Below are 17,451 nucleotides of genomic sequence, written 5' to 3'. Positions count from 1 at the left end.
ACACGTTTTCACTATAGCAAGTTTCTAGTTATTTGTGCTTTTTGTTGTTGTTGTTGTTGTTGTTTAAAGATTTTATTTATTTATTTGACAGAGAGAGACCACAAGTAGACAGAGAGGCAGGCAGAGAGAGAGAGGGAAGCAGGCTCCCTGCTGAGCAAAGAGCCTGATGTGGGGCTCGATCCCATGACCCTGAGAACATGACCTGAGCAGAAGGCAGCGGCTTAACCCACTGAGCCATCCAGGCGCCCCATGTTGTTGTTTTGTTTTGTTTTTTTAACAGAAAAAGAAAAACTACAACTAAAGACATTTTGGGTTTTATTGATATTCAATTTACACAACAGGCTCAAATGCAATTAATTAAGTTCTACATACATACATGTTTAGTCTTAATCTATAAAGCAACTTTGGTAATTTTCTTTGAGGTATATTTATGAAGTATAAGTTTTAATCACAAAAATATTCAGCTTGCCACTGATCATTTTTGTGAATTTAACAGAGAACAAAGTCTTCAAGTTTATAATCCAGTAACTCACTCACAGCCACACTTCATAGATCAAAAAATCCCCAGGTAAGTACACTGGTACCCCCAAGATAATTTTGTTGGAAATCACCCAGAGAAATCCATTTTCCCAGTAATTAAGTCAATATTTTCATTCTCTACAGGCATCTCAAAAATGACTTTAGCTATCTCCTGTGGCTCTGGGGAAAGAAAGAAACATTTAATTAAGGCAAGCATTGTCCAAACAGTGAGAATATATACAAATCATTCAGCACTGTCTTTCTCTTGTCCCAAAGACATCGCTTGTATTGAGACATCTATGCCTAAAAACTTTTCATGAAAGAGCCAAAACATCTGTCTGACTTTGAACTTCAGTCAGGGCCCTAGTATTGGGACATAATGCCCCAAAAGTTTTTACTGAAGAGCTAGAAATTCGTGTCTGGTTATAACTTACCAGCTGAAACAAGCCGCACACAAGAATGAATAAATGAAGACATATGAAAAGTAACCCACAAATTATTTTCAACCAGGTGGTTCACTTCCACCATGAAAGACTGCTAAGCTGAAGCCAAGCTTAGTTCAAGTATTCATCTGATCTGTCACCAAATGCCCAGATTTTAATGTAATCCTCTGTTTTATAAAATCAGAGCATGGTTCTTCATTCTGAGTGTTGCTATCCTATATGTTTCCTCTTCCAGATTCACTCTTCCACTATCTGATACATGAAGGGGCAAGATAATCTCACCTCTGATAGCTACCTGAAGAAGAAACAACTATTTCTTTAGAAAAATACAACATAGCTCAAGAATATTTCAGATAATAATTACCAACCTGCAGACTCAAAAGGTTTGACTGTTGAATTTACATGCTAAATAAGTGAAGACATTGTAATATTTATAGTACACAAACTGAGAAATGTTATAATATATGCCTGAAGACTGGTCCTTCAAAAGTAGTAATGATAAAAAGGTTTATTCTTCTATTGTCTTCTTTAGCCTCTTGAATGTATCTCAACTGGGAAAGCAGCCTACTGGACACCTACTGATTCTATGCTAACAGATAAAGCATCAAACTTTAAACCTCACTGTAAAAATCAGTTCAGAGTGTCTCATTTTCTCTTTGTATCAGAAATTCAAATCCACAAAATATTTCATGCTTCACTGGAGAAATTCACTGCTTGGAATTATGTATAAGAAGTGAAGAATGGATTGTTAAGACCATCAGAAACTACTTATCAAATTAGTGTTGTTAAAACGAATGTTCATGTTAGAAGTACCAATAATAAGCAAATGTGGAAATGTTCCGATGACAATTAAAATGCTTCATCCTCTGGTTTTCTTTAAGATGTTTCCTTTTAGTTCCAAGTATCTCTACAATTTCAGGCCTTGAGATCACTAGCTTTTGACAGTCATGCCAGTCTTGTTCTTATTTAGTAGATCAAAAGTTCTCTGAAGCATAATGAGTGAGCTCTTTAACTGCAAACAAAATTAATTTTCAAAATCAGTTTAACATGTTTTCTTATTTTTATGCCAAATGTTTATATTTATATTCAATATAGTTTGGTTTATACTGATGCCCAAATAAAAGACTGAATTTATAAAACACATCAGCATGACTGCTAAGCTCTTCCTGTCCGCTGTGGTCCTGCACCTCTCCCTCCACTGTCCTGCTGTGCATGCTGCCCCCCAGCAGATGGGTTTTCTAAATGGTTTCTCAGGTTGCACTGGTCTCTCCACTATCCCCCAAACGAATCTGGTTCTCCCTGCAGGCCTCTGTTGCTATTATGCTCAACCTTGTCTTCATCCATTTAGAACTTCCCCATCCCCACCCTCTCCGTGTTGCCTTCCGTAATCATCCTGCCTTTAAACTCCCAAAGTATTACCATTTACTTGACACTTAACTTTGTACTTTTTTATAGTTTTTAACAATACACATGGACATCTGATTTCTCTAATAAAATTACAGGCAACTTGAGAGCAAGAATTCTGTTTTATGCTTCTTTATATTCATTCATTTGTTCATTCATTCAGCAAATGTTAATTCCTGACCTATTACATGCTGGGTATATACTAAGCAAAGCACTGGGTATACAATGGTAGACCAGAAAGGCACTAACCCTGCCTTCAGGGAGCTTACAGACCAGTGAGGAATACAGAACTAAAACGAATCATCACATATATAAATATATAATTCCACAAGGCATTAAGTTTTTGACTGGAGGAAGGCAGTGTCATTTTCTGAAATACGTCAGGTAGAGGAGAGTCAGTCCGGCTCAGGATGAAAACTGAATTCTGTTTTGGACATGATCAGTTAGTGGTGGCCCGTTAGCATCCAGGTGAAGATGCCAGTCATCAGGTGACTGCGTGAGCCTGGGGCTCAGGGAAGAGGTCCGGGTAAGAGAGATGGATTTGGGAATCAATGGCATGTGTAGCACAAGCAAGGGGAGTGGATGAGACCACCTAATGGGAAGTAGAGGAGAAGGGAAGAGAATCTAACACAAAAGGCCTGGCAGTACTAGGCCAGGGAGAGGAGATGGTTTTAGCCAGCAAAAAGCAGTTTTGCTTTATGCTAAGTACAAGAGACAGTCACAAAGACCATAATAATTCCATTTATGTGAAATGCCCAGAATGAGCAAACCTATAGATATAAAAAGTAGATTAGTGATTGTAGGAGTTGAGAGACTGCTAATGGGTACAGGATTTCATTTGGGGGTGATAAAAATGCTCTGGAATTTAGGCAGTAGTGATGGCTGTACAACTTTGTGAATATGCTAGAAATTCTTTAAAAGGTAAATTTTATAATATGTCATTTATATCACACGAAAGCTGGGTTTTTCTTTTTTTCTTAATTAAAATTTCTTTTTTTTTTTAAGATTTTATTTATTTATTTGACAGAGAGAGAGAGAAAGAGAGCACAACATGGGGAGCAGCAGGCAGAGGGAGAGGGAGAAGCAGGCTCACAGAGCAGGGAGCCCAATGCGGGGCTCGATCACAGGGCGGTGGAATCATGACCTGAGCTGAAGGCAGACACTCAAAAATTGAGCCACCCATGTGCCCCAGGGTCTTCCATGGTTTTAAAGAAGGAAAGATTAGATACGCTTCAAGAAAGGAGTGGTCAGGGACGCCTGGGTGGCTCAGTTGGTTAAGCAGCTGCCTTCGGCTCGGGTTATGATCCCAGCGTCCTGGAATGGAGTCCCACATCGGGCTCCTTGCTTGGCGGGGAGCCTGCTTCTCCCTCTGCCTCTGCCTGCCATTCTGTCTGCCTGTGCTTGCTCGCTCTCCCTCTCTCTCTGACAAATAAATAAAATCTTTAAAAAAAAAAAAAAAAAGGAGTGGTCAGCTTTTGTCAAATGTTCACACAGTAAGATGTAAACTAAAAAAATGTATATTAATTTTAAAAGCCAGAGGTCACTGGGGACCTTAGCTTGAGCAATTTCATTGGACGACATGGGGGAAGAAGACAAGGCAGGAGTAGGCTGAAGAGCAAATGAGTGGCTTAAATATAGGTATCTAATTTTGCTCCCTCCTGAAACCCCACTAAAAGCACAATAAAAGGATTTTTTTAGGCATAAATCCATGAGGACAGGGAAAACTGAAACAGCAAAAGCAACAACACAACATCGGAAACTAGAAAGCAGATGGATGACTTAGCAGACCAGAAAAGGTGGAATCCTAAACTAACTGTAGAGAAAGCTTGAGAACCAACCAAATTTACCCAGAAGCCTCAAAAGCCTCGGGAATTGACAGAAATCTCTGGAAGTTGGAATAAAGAGAAAAGAACTAAAAATGACGATTATACAAAAAAAGTGTTGAGACCATCCCCCTACGCCCTGCCCTCCTGCATCCCTCTTACTTTCACTCTGCTCCTAAAATGCTGGCAGCCAGCCCTTAATCCTTCAGATGGAGACTGGAAGGCTATTCTCTATGGAAACTGATCAATCTAAGAGGAAGGACCTAAAGATAGTGATACCAGGATTTCTCAACCAACAGCCCTGCCAGATCTACAGAGAAGTTCAGGGTATATCAAACCAATCCACGTTAAGAGCTTAAGAGCTTCTGATACACACAAAGACTACCGACATCTAGTGAAATCCTCTTACTCTAAGGATAGATATCAAAACAGGGGGAAAGGATCTTGATGTAAAGCAAGTAGGCCAGAAGAAGGGGAAAAATTATTAACCATCAGTAATATGATCAGAGAGATGAAGATACTATAGTCATTTTAGAAGATCACAATGGTATAAAAAAAAAGAAAATTCAGGAAAGTAATAGGTCTTTGAAATTTAAAACTTGTTAGCAAAAATTGGAAGAAGAATGTGAAGATTAAGTTGAGGAACTCTGAGGAAGCAGAACAAAAAAGCAAAAAGATAGAAGCTGGAAAGAAAAAATAAGAAGATTAGACAGCCTGTCCAAAAGAAGGCAGACATCTGAATTACAGGAGCCCTAGAAAGTCAGAAGAGGGAGAGTGGAGGGGACGAGATCATCAACTGTGTAACTCAGTATTTCCCAGAACTAAAGGGCCTGAGTTTCCAGACTGAAGAATGAGAAATGGTAACAGCCTCAGAATTCTCAACACTGGAAGTTGAAAAACAATGGAGCAATGCTCTGAAGGAACTTTGTTTCCAAGCTAAAATTCTATCCCCAGCCAAACTATTCATCAAGGGGAAGGACAGAATAAAAACTTCTCACACTAGGGAAGTCTTAAAATATTTACCTCCACGTTCTCTTTCTCAGGAAGCTACTAGAGGATGTGCTCCATTAAAAGAAAGGAGTAAACCAAGAAAGCAAAAAACATTCTGGATATAGGGAACAGAGGGAGTACTCAACAGGAATCCCCAGGCTGAAAGCTGGGCACCTGCAGAGAGGGCCCTTGGGCCTGACTAGAGCCAGTCAGAAGGCTCCACTCATAGAATACCTGAGGTGAATGAAGGTTACAAGAGGCAGAGCTGTAGGAGATGAGATACTTATAAATAATACAATAAACTAATCAATTGTCATAAAACAATTTCAAGGATAAGGAAAAGCACAGAAAAGAAAAAGTAGTCATGGTTTATTCCATGGCTCAGCTCAGAATAGAAAACTTAATCAAAACAAAGCAAACACTGGATATTGATCTCACCAAAATTGTAACTTCCTTGGGAGGATGGGGGAATCAGAAAAGAGGACAAGAAGAGATGAAAGAAAAGAAAACCTTTGTCTTCCATAATAGGAGGTCGAAAGGTCATGTCTAAAACTGAAAAATCAAGAAGTATCAATACATGCTTGTTACTTATCAGCATGGAGGTAAAAAGAAACTAAAAGAGTTAAAGACTGTTGTGTTTGGCAAAGTACATAGTGGGACTGCTGTTTTTCTGAAAAAACCTTGTAGAAAAGTTAACCATGTGAAGGAGTCACTTTGGTGAAAATAAAACCTTAAAAAAGTGAATGGGTTATGAAGGATAAAGTAGTGACAGCCACAGCAGACAACTCTGAAAAAGCCAGACTGTGAAAGACAGCGAGAGAGATGGGAAGGAGGAGAAGGATGTGGATGGTGTGGGTGCTTTAATGTAGGAGAGCGCACAGCAGGACCATGTGTAGATGGGAACAATCCAGCTGACCAGGGAAAATGAAAACAGGATGCTGGAGGGTGATGGATGGAGTCTCCCACTAACACCTGCTGGTAATCTCCCTACAGGCAGAGCACTGCTCGGACAGGCATGGACAAGAGGATGGGGTGCAGCGACTGGAGATCTGTAGATTTGGGTATAGAAGGAGAGAAAAACTCTCTTTCCTCCTGAGGCAAGGTTATCAATAGAAAGTTGGGGAAATAGGACGCTGAGGAGGAAAAATGGAAATATGACCCACTCTTGCCAGGGGAGGGAGGATGGAGAATGTCACCAGCAGCTGTAGCTACTGTGCATTAGAAGAATGCCTAGTGGAAGATGTCATCTTTAATGCCCCACGTGATATCCTAAAAAATGCTCAATAACTGGATCTTCTAAAAAACAAACCAATGCACAGAAGAAAGAATGGAAGGAAACAAAATATTAATGACTGAATGCTAGAACTATAGGTTTTCTTCTCTTCCACCACTCTCCAGTTTTCAATCTTGAAAAGTATGCATATACTTTATCATAATGGAAACAGTAATCTTTATTTTTCAAAGGGAATCCTAAATTTTGGTTCATGGAACTGAGCAGCACATACTGATAATACTGTGTTCAAGAGATAAATGTTTATAGCAAAACATCAAAATAACTTAAATGGTCATTCTTCAATGGAGAACTGGTGAAATAATTAATTGTACCACATTTATACAGTTTGAATTCTATGCAGTTGTTAAAAAAAGAGGAAGTCCTTTATATGCTAATATCAAAGCATCTCCAAGATATAAGGATAATAGATAAAATAACAGTGTATACAGGACCTATCATTTTTATGAAAAGAGTTACTATTAAGCATAAATTTTTATATAGAAGCATCAATAAAAAGAATGAGTTAGATGTATACAGTTGCCCTTTGAACAACATGGGTTTGAATGGCATGGGACCACTCGTACACAGAATTTTTTACAGGACACCACTGTAAATGTGTTTTCTCTTCTTTATGATTTTCTTAATAACATTTTCTTTTCTCTAGCTTAACTTTATTATAAAAATATAGCATATAATACATATAACATACAAAATAACAATTGACTGTGTTATCAGTAAGGCTTCTGCTCAACAGTAGGCTATATGTAGTTAAGTTCGTGGGGAGTCAAAAGTTATACACAATTTTCAACTATGTAGGTGTCAGCACCCCTAACCCCACCATTATTCAAGAGTCAAATGTTCATGCTGATAAAGAAACATCTTCAAAATATATTACTAATTATAAAATGAGGGCATACAACAGTGTATACAGTAGGCTTTGATCTTGAAAAAAATACAAGTGACTATACATGTAAAACGCATCATACAGAAACGGGCAAGGGTAGTTGCCTCTAGGAGGGGACTTTCTTCAAATAACGGTATCGTGACTCTTCTCACGACCAGAGGAGCAGCTGGTTCATACCTCTATGAAAGTACTAAGTCCTACGGTACCTGTTCGAGCATCAAGATGGAGTCTCGGAGCACTCCTTTTAAATGATGGGCCTGGTCTTTTTTCTTTTGAATACTTTCCACTCTTGACACCATATCAGAGGCTAAACTGGGGAAAATAAAAAAACAAAACCTTAAAAATCGGGAATAGCTTCTGATCTTTCATTTCTAAAAACCATTCATGTCCTATAACTTTGCAAATAAACAAAAAAACTTTCTGACTACAGAATAGTTAGCAGATCCAAATCTCTAAACCAGAATTAAGTTTTCTACAACTAAAGAATTATTGAAATAATAACAGGTTGGGGGGAAAGACTTACTGTAAAGATCTCTCTTCTTGGAGGTGGAGATGGTAAAAGGACTGAGCAGCATATTCTATCTTTGACAGCTTCAGAAACAGCGTCACATTCAACAAAACTAGCAACAGCAAACTAGGCAGAGCAAATAACACCTGGTTAATTCACTCTTGTCCAGGCCTAAAGCTCGGCTCATATAGAATATACACACAAAACTCTAAAAATATATGTTGTTCTAGAGTAGTTTCCAATTATTACTATTTAAATCAGTTATTCCTATTTTATTATATGAAATAATTATATTTAGGTATTAAATAGTGAAGAAAAGGTTGAAAAGTAACTAGAGTGACAGTAAAGTCCTCAAAGAAAGCAGGTTGGGATTGTCCCTGATATCTCTCTTCTCTGGGAGGAATCCCAGCCAGACCTGAGGTGCAACCACCAGCTTAGAAATCTACCAGATAAGCTTTCCAGATCTATTTTTGGGTGCCTCTAGCTTAAGCAATTATACACCCATAATGCTGCACTTCAAAAAGGAAATGAAGATCAATATAGACTTGATCTTACATATATGAACTGGCACCTTACTCCCATGGAAAACCAAAACAAATTTTTTAAATTACTATCCAGCAAAAATTTTTTCTAGTTCAACTTAGACAAAGGAAGTATCAAATCCCAAATATACATGAATGTTGTCATATATAAAATGTTCCATGCTAATGAATTTGCTCTATTTGTTCTCATAGCAGCCTTTCAATTGATGGATATATTTCTTATTATACATATATGCAAATATGTAGGGGGCATCATATCTCTCTTATTTTTTCTGTTAAAATATTGGCTTACCCTTAAATATATACAGTATTCATCTGTACCTGCCCAGAAAAGGATTTTGCTAAAAATGAGACCTAAGGTAAGAGCAAGAACTGAAATCGTATGTAAATCAACATTTCAACATCTGACTATAAATTTTTTGCATAGTACCATAAAAGATCACTGATAATACTTAATATTCAAAATTGTCACAGCAAACCAACTTAAGGAGCATATGAAAACCTTTTGTATATCAAACATTTTCTACATTCTGAAATCTATATTTAGAAAAAGCAGCTGGTATGAGAACTTCATTCCAAAAAATGTTCACCAAGAGTGTATCACCCAGTCAGAACCAATTCAATTAAATCTAATTGACTACCTCAATACTCAAATACAGCCAAGTAAAAAATAGTCTAAGTATGTCTTCCCGAGTAGATTCTTGCTCAAGACCTACTAACTCAATCTCTGGGACTGGGGTCTAGAAGTCTGCATTTTAGAAAGTGATCTTAAAGGGTAAGAATCACTGGTCTAATTAAATAGTGCAAAATGACACTATTGGGATCTCACCAGCTACATATATAAATATACTCTTTAAGTTTATGAAACTTCCAATAAAAATCTATAATGGTAGAAAAAAGTCAGATTAATTAAAAAAAACATTAGTGGTGTCTGCGTGGCTCAGTCAGTTAAGCATCTGATGCTTGATCTCAGCTCAGGTCATGATCTCAGGGTTATGAGTTCAAGCCCTGTGTTGGGCTCCATGTATGAAGCCTACCTAATTAACTAACTAATTAATTAAAAATATTTATTGGCTGTGTACTTGGCATTTGCTCAAATTTAATAATTCCCCTGAAAATAAAAAACTATCAGATTGAAGCATATAAAATTAATGTTTTTATAGATTAGTTTTATATACTATATATACTATATATATATACAATATATATATATAGTATATATATACTATATATATTTTATATATACTAATTTTATAAATTAGTCAAATAGTGGCAATTTTTACACAATAACATACAAATCCAAATTCTTTTAGAAACTATTAAAAGATATGTGAAGACACAAGCAAAATAAGCACTCAAAACAAATACTTACAAAATACTCATCACCACAATAAGGGCAATGTTATAGCTTTCCATTTCCTTTTTCTTTCCTGCAGATCACACACAGAAAAACATATTAGAACAGGATTGTGATTAACACTGGTTAAAATTTAATTTCATTTGAAAAGAACTAGAGAGGAAAATTTTTACATGATTTGTAAAGACAACTTGATGTAAATTCCCAACACCCTTTGTTGGTTTCTAATATCTTCACTAATTTCAAACAAATCCACAAAAAGAAAACCTCCAACTGTCCTGCAAATTCAGCCTACATAAAAATTAATTTGCTCTAAAATAAGCAATTCAAAGTATCATGTATGATCTCTAGCTAAGTTCCATCTCTGCAAATAATGTTTAAGCTGGGTTTCTGTACAATGCTTCTCCCCTTAAAAAAGTTTTCTAATCATCCTCACCTGTTCTCTGTTGCCCTAACTTTTAAATTCCAAAACTAAAATATTATTAAGCTTAAATAGCAGATAAACATTCACACTAAGATATAAGCCTTAGAAGAGGAATTGATAAGTAGAGCGGTGAGAAGGAAGAGAGTTTTATAGCTCTGAGAGGGAGGAAGTAACAGTAGAGACAAGGTGTTTTCCAAGTTGAGAGTGGGGATAATAAAAGTCAAATTCCATCTTTGGAACTTTTTGGGCTGGACCTGAGAGTACATAAGAATTAAAAACATACAAGCACTTTAGTACTCTCAAGGGTAGAAATCAAATGTCTGTAAATATGCGAGGTCAAAAATTCGTGAGTGAAGCATCTAGCAGCCAGGGACGGTGGTAGGGACTGGTGACTTGGGGAGCACATGCTCTGTCTATTGGAGAAGCTACTACTAAGCTCTGACTGATTGTTGCTGTGAAGGGATTTGAGTCCAGAACTGCCAGATCTGAGTTTTCATATAAAAACATCCAATTTTTAAAATATCACACGGGCCCCAAAAAATACATCGACTGGCCATATGCCTGCCATTTTGCAACTGCTTCTTTACATTTATACATTAGTTATTTTTAAAGAACTCAGATAAACATGGGGCGCCTGGGTGACTCAGTGGGTTAAGCCGCTGCCTTCGGCTCAGGTCATGATCTCCGAGTCCTGGGATCGAGCCCCGCATCGGGCTCTCTGCTCAGCGGGGAGCCTGCTTCCTCCTCTCTCTGCCTGCCTCTCTGCCTGCTTGTGATCTCTCTGTCAAATAAATAAATAAAATCTTTAAAAAAAAAAAAAGAACTCAGATAAACATTATCAGAAGAGGAAAAATGAAAAAAAAAAAAAAAAGAAGAGGAAAAAGGGAGACCTCCTAATTGACATGTCTATAAACAAGACACATACTCCGCTTGATCTAAGTAAACTATAATCTTCCATCTCTGTTTACCCGATAGCAGCTACCTGAAATGTCCCCTCTGGCATCTAAGCCCACATCTCCAGAAGAACGCTGAGAAGAAAGTTTAGGAACTGTTTCTGCTGTTCGGTTGAGTGTTCGCCTTCTCCTTCTCAAGCCACTAAGTTTTCCGGTGTCCTCAATGGACTGATTTAACATAGATTCTTCCATTAACAAGTCTGATTCTATGAAGGAAAAAAGAAAGCTTTAGACAGTGGAGAAACTTCAACTATAAGATACAGGGGCAGGAGGGGTTGTTTTGTGTTTAGGGGTTTGTTTTGTTTTGTTTTTTTAAGCCTTGGTAACTTTAACTATTAAGTTCTCATGGTCTAGATCCAAACCTTACTCTTAATAAAAAGTTTTGGAGGGTAAAGTGATCCTATAATGAGGGGTCACTACTCTAGGAAGAATTATCTATATTAATAAATGATGGGATCATCAGAGCAAATTCACCATGTGCTATATTAAATATTAACATAATGATTTCAGTTATGAAAACAACAGGCTACCCACTTACATTGGCGCATTAGAAAGACTTCCAAGATATTTTGTGGTAGTTGATTGTCAATATCAAAGGAAGAAGTAGCATATTATAGGTCTAGTTTTCAATAAGGGTTTGTAAAAAAGTAAGTCCTAATAAGTCCTAATAAGGAAAATCTACAAACAACAAAAAAACCTCATTTTTGTCATTTGTTTCAACCTTTCCTTCACCAGATTTTTTATTAGAAGTTCATTATCCAGTGGCCAAACTAATTTTTGAATTTCATTTTCTTTGCTCCTGATTAGGAGTTTAATAATGAATAGCCAAGAGAGAAGAGCAAGGAAAATAATCAACAAATTAGATGATGAAGACTTGGTTTACCCTGAACTGACTGACCCTGCTTTTCTTTAACCAGAATTAATTATAGGGATGCATGGGTTGCCCAGTCATTAAGCATCTGCCTTCAGCTTGGGTCATGATCCTGGTCGTGGTTCTGGGATCGAGACCCGCATCGGGCTCCGCACTCAGCAGGAAGCCTGCTTCTGCCTCTCCCACTCCCCCTGCTGTGTTCCCTCTCTTGCTGTCTCTCTCTCTGTCAAATAAATAGATAAAATCTTTTAAAAAAAGAATTAATTTATAGTCATGTATATATATATTTTTGTCATGTTTTATTTTAAGGAATATCCAAATGTAACAACAATATCACTTCCCCAGTCTACTACCCATCGCCACCAAATCCATACATGTACATGATACCTACATGATACCTACCATTGCTAAGTGGTCCTGTGTAAACCCAGGGAAGCTGCATTCCTAAGGGGTGGAGGGGGGAGGCACCAAGGAGCACAAGTATGTATTTGTGATCAAGTTACACAGTCTCTCACTGCAGTCAGCTTCCTTGGCTCCTTGAAGAGGCTGTGATAGCTCCTAACTGTGATCTTAGACAAGTCACTTAACTTCTCTTTCAATATTTATTCTTTAGTAAAATGGGAAAAAATAACAATATCTACCCCACAGGTTTCTAAGGGACTAATATTTATCAAGCACACAAACACATCTGGCATATAATAAACATAATGTAAATGTTTGTTAGACCAATTAAAATTAAAAATTTTCAAATTCCAAGTGGGGTATCGTTAGATGTTGGGAGTCAATCCAACATCATCTACTAGTTCCAGTTATGAAGCCAAATGAAGAATCAATCTGTTTTGTTAATAAATACTATCTTTACAAAAATAGATAAATGAAGAAATTTACAAACCAAGCTGTTTGAAATAGTCCTCCAAGGAACTCCAGGAATTCTTTTCAATTAGAGATTTGATAATGGCCCATGGTTGTTTTCTGTATTTCAAATCAGTGGAAACTCTAATAAAATAAGGAGGAAAGAAGAATAATTCTTTAAAGGAAAGAATTTAGTTGTATTAACATTGCAATTAAGTGTAAGATTATGTTCAGTGGAAAGCCAAAAAGACTCAAAATCATTAGATCATAAAAGAAAATTTGTTCACCGATGAGGACTTCTTAAAAAATTGCTGTATGCTACTAATAACTTCATGAAATTTTCCTTCTAAGTACTTGGCATTTCATTTTTTTTCTATCTCTAGCCCCGAGTTTTCTTTACTTAAATAGCAATACAGGCTCAAAATAAATTCTAAATTTCCTAAACGCCTTTTATAAAAAATCTCTAGTGGCCATAAATTAGGTGAAAGTAACTACATTAGCTAAGACCAGGCAAAGCCCATGGTGGGCCATCACTATCTTTGATGCTCAACCATTTCTGATTTCCCATTGCAACAATGTGCTAACCATGTGCTCCTGACGTTAAATAGGGCCCTGTGACTAGTTCTGGCCACTGGACTGTGAACACAGTTCTACAACTTTCTCTTCCTGTAGCAACAGCAATGACACATATTCTGGATTGTGTTGCTCCAGGATGTCAAAGCACTCATTACCATGTGGCCTTGAGTGAGGAACCCCATTCCTCTGCTGACATGGACATGTAATGTGAACAGGGAATAAAGCTTGGTTGTGTAAGGCTGCTAAGATTTTAGGATTGATATGTATGTTCCAGAATATAATCTCACCTAGCCTGACTAAAACACTCATTTACGATAGCTCACCTCAGCCGGCATTTCTGTTTTGAGGATCGGATGATATGGTATCTGTTCAGGGTATAGAAGTAATCATGGTAGGGAACATCATGTGTCAGGACTTCTGAATCTACCAAATAAAATTGTGCTTCCCGACTTTCTTTATACAGTGTCTGCCAAAATAAGATTTAAAAAAATTTTGCATGTACAAGTTTAATATATTAAACTCCTTGCCAATTTAGAATATATATAACTAGAATTCCTTCTCAAACTGGAAAAGCCTCCATGTTGGCTGTGCTGTCTATGAATTGAGAAGATAGGATTCACAAAAGTAGATTTTGCTGCCTCTCTGCCATTTCATTGCATAATCATTTTTTTCTTTCTTTTAGGTTTGAGGAAGAAAGAGAAAATTTATAGTTTCTTGTGTATGTTATTAGTTTACAAAGAATTTTAAATGTTCCCGATAGGGGAATAATTCAAAATTCAATTGAACGAAGCGAGGATCCACTCCAAAATTCTTAAAAATTTAACAATCACCCTTCACCAAAATAGTGAAGGAAGAGGATGACCAAAGAAAACACAGCTTTCCCAAAACAGAATTTGGAGTGTTTGATGACCAAGCCTTCCTCATTTTAATCATAGCTTTTCAAGGTTATCAAAGACCCCCATGTCAAAATACCAAACTTTTCTTAAATGTTTGAAAATCTTTTGAAAAAAAAAATTTAAGTCCTTTTTAACATTGGGCAAAAGCCACAACCACAAAACTAGTTCAGATGTTAAGATATTTTCTATTTGCAGAACAGATACATTACACTTCAATACAATTTGGTCAAACACGAACTCCACTAGACAGTGCCACGCTGGCCACTGAGGAGAGCACTGAGTATTTTATAATCTCTTCCCATACATCACTGCTGCCCTCTAGTTATTTGGCCCTAACTCCTGACGGGATCCTGTAATTGGATTCCAGTACTGTTCTTTTTAAAACTCTTTATTATAAAAAAGCTCAAACATACACAAAAATAGAAATGAAGTGTAATGAAGCCTCACAAACTCATCAACCAGCTTGAACAACATTAACTCTTGCCAGTCCTGCTTCGTCCGTATCCCATCCCCACACTCCCTCCCTCCACCACCATGCTCTGCCTGGCTAGATTACTTTTAAAGGATACCCCAGATACCAGTATAATTTTATTCTTAAATATGCCAGTGTATCTCTTCATAATTTCTTTACTGTGTCTTTAAAAGATACTCTTTTCTTTAAAACATAGCTGCAATACCACTACTACATGTAAAAATTAGCAATTCCTTAAATCTCATAAATATATTTTTAGTTGGTTTGTTTGAATTAGGATTGGGTTGATTTGGTTGATATGCCTCTTAAATCTCCTTTTAATCTGACAGTTTCTCCTCCCTCTTTTTTTTTTTTTTTTTGCCACTTATTTCTTAAAATCGTCTTGTAAACTGGTGACTGACAGGCATCTTCTCTCACCCCACACATATGATATTTTGGAATACTGACAGAGTAGACATACCTGTTTTTCAGTGGCAGCAGTGCACTTTCCAGTAAGTGGATTATTAAGGACTATAGTGTAGGTCATGGTTCTCAGTTGATCACCTCCAGGTTCTACTTTCCAAGGGGTGGACACTACATCTAATAACAGCAAACATAAAAAGAGAGTTGGTTCTAAAAATCTGAAGAGTATGACTTAAAATGGAATCAGAGGTAGGTTTTTTTGTCTTATTATATTGTTATATTATTATATTATTTTGTACATATTATATTGTATTATTATATAATTATTATATTGTACACCTGAAATTAACATACAGTGTTATATTAGCCTCAGGTATACAATATGATTCAACAATTCTATACTTTACCTATGATAAATGTACTCTTTTTTTTTTTTTAAGATTTTATTTCTTTGACAGAGATCACAAGTAGGCAGAGAGAGGGGAAGCAGGCTCCCTGCTGAGCAGAGAGCCCGATGCGATGCGGGGCTACAAACCCAGGACCCTAGGATCATGACTTGAGCTGGAAACAGAGGCTCTAACCCACTGAGCCACCCAGGTGCCCCTATGATAAATGTACTCTTAATCTCCTTCACGTATTTCACCCATCCGCTCCCACACACCTTCCTTCTGGCTACCGCCAGTTTGTTCTCTGTATTTAGGTCTGGCTTTTTGTCTCTTTTGTTCTTTGTTGTTTCTTTTGTTTTCTTAAATTCCGCATATGAATGAAATCATACTATATTTGTCCTTCTCCATCTCATTTCACTTTGCATTTTACCCTCCATGCCCATCCCTGTTATTGGAAATGGCAAAATCTCATTCTTTTTTATGGATGGGTAATATTCCATTATATATATCTACACACACACACACACACATATGTACCATTCTTTATCCATTCATCAATTGATGGGCACCTGGGTTGCTTCCATATCTGTGCTATCATAAATAATGCTGCAATAAACATGGGGGTACATGTATCTTTTTGAATTATTGCTTTCATTTTCTTTGGGTAAAGATCCAAAAATGGAATTACTGGATCATACAGTAATTCTATTTTTAATATTTTCAGAAAGCTCCATACTGTTTTCCATAGTGACTGCACTAATTTGCATTCCCACCAACAGTGCACAAGTGTTCCTTTTTCTCCACATCCTTGCCAACACTTGTTATGTCCTGTGTTTTTGATTCTAGCCATTCTAACAGGTGTGAGATGGTATCTCCTTGTGGTTTTGATTTGCATTTCCCTGATGATTAATGGAACGAAGTAGTTTTTAATTATTTCAATTTTTATTTTTGGACAGTTCTAACTTCCTTATGACTGTTATCATTTCAACACTAAAGTAAAATTAAACATAAGGCACTATTCTTGTATATGACATATTCCACATCTTTGATTCATTTACTTCTAAACTGTTGTCTATTAATACACTTTAACAACAAATTAAAAGTTGTTTCATCTGGAGTCTTCATTTTGAAGCTCCCAGTACCTGGAAAGAGAAGTAATGGCACCTGCCTTATCAAACACAAACAGAACAACTTTTTAACATTCCCATTATTAAGGACAAAACCTTGAAAGACATTTGCCATTATGTAAAAACAAGGCTCTCAAAAAGAATAAAAATTAAAAAAAAATAAGACCTTGATCCCAGCTTGTGGAAAAATGATGTTAATAAGAAATCATGTAATGTTAATAGCTTATCTGTCAAAATCTTTAATCAAGGAGGGAGCTATGGAATATAAATAACTATATAACATTTCTATACTAAGAAAGCTGTAAGAAAATCTCTTTGAATTTATGGCAACATCTTGGTTAAAATTCTTATTTGCTTAATAATAACACAGTGAGGGGCACCTTGGTGGCTCAGCCAGGTAGGCATTTCCCTATGGCTCAGGTCATGATCTTGGGGGGGTTGGGGGCCTGGGATCTGCTCATGCTCAGCAGAGAGTCCGCTTCTCCTCCTCTCTCTCCCCCGGCCCCTTCCTAACTTGTGCGCTCTCTCAAAAAAAAAAATCTTTATTAAAAAATAATAATAACACAGTGAGTAAAAACATACTTTGAACAGAAATATATTTTAGAATATAGCACCATACAGCAAAGATCATTTAACAAGGCAAAGACTAGGAATATACAGGTAACAGCATCATGAACTTTTTTCAAAGATTTGACTAAATCACCTAATGCCGTTAGCACTCAGGACTTA

The 17,451-nt window shown here is 36.8% G+C and overlaps 1 protein-coding gene across 4 annotated transcripts in view; it reads right to left on the bottom strand.

Moving 5' to 3' along the window:
• Positions 1-302: 302 nt before the first annotated feature.
• Positions 303-17,451, bottom strand: part of GRAMD1C (GRAM domain containing 1C) — a 93,006-nt gene continuing 75,857 nt past the window's right edge. For 3 of the 4 annotated variants that reach the window (XM_047725159.1, XM_047725166.1, XM_047725152.1), the window contains exons 6-13: positions 15,268-15,386; positions 13,763-13,905; positions 12,904-13,007; positions 11,170-11,346; positions 9,779-9,836; positions 7,880-7,990; positions 7,563-7,668; positions 303-1,974 (exon numbers count right to left, since the gene is read on the bottom strand). In XM_047725159.1, the coding sequence (XP_047581115.1) occupies positions 1,894-1,974; positions 7,563-7,668; positions 7,880-7,990; positions 9,779-9,836; positions 11,170-11,346; positions 12,904-13,007; positions 13,763-13,905; positions 15,268-15,386 (899 nt within the window). In that variant the 3' untranslated portion in view covers positions 303-1,893. The remainder of the gene's footprint in view (positions 1,975-7,562; positions 7,669-7,879; positions 7,991-9,778; positions 9,837-11,169; positions 11,347-12,903; positions 13,008-13,762; positions 13,906-15,267; positions 15,387-17,451) is intronic. The other variant, XM_047725142.1, reaches the window with a different exon arrangement.

This window comes from Lutra lutra, chromosome 1, assembly GCF_902655055.1.
Source record: "Lutra lutra chromosome 1, mLutLut1.2, whole genome shotgun sequence".
In the NCBI taxonomy this organism is placed as follows: Eukaryota; Metazoa; Chordata; class Mammalia; order Carnivora; family Mustelidae; genus Lutra; species Lutra lutra.
This window is presented reverse-complemented; position numbering and strand designations above follow the sequence as displayed.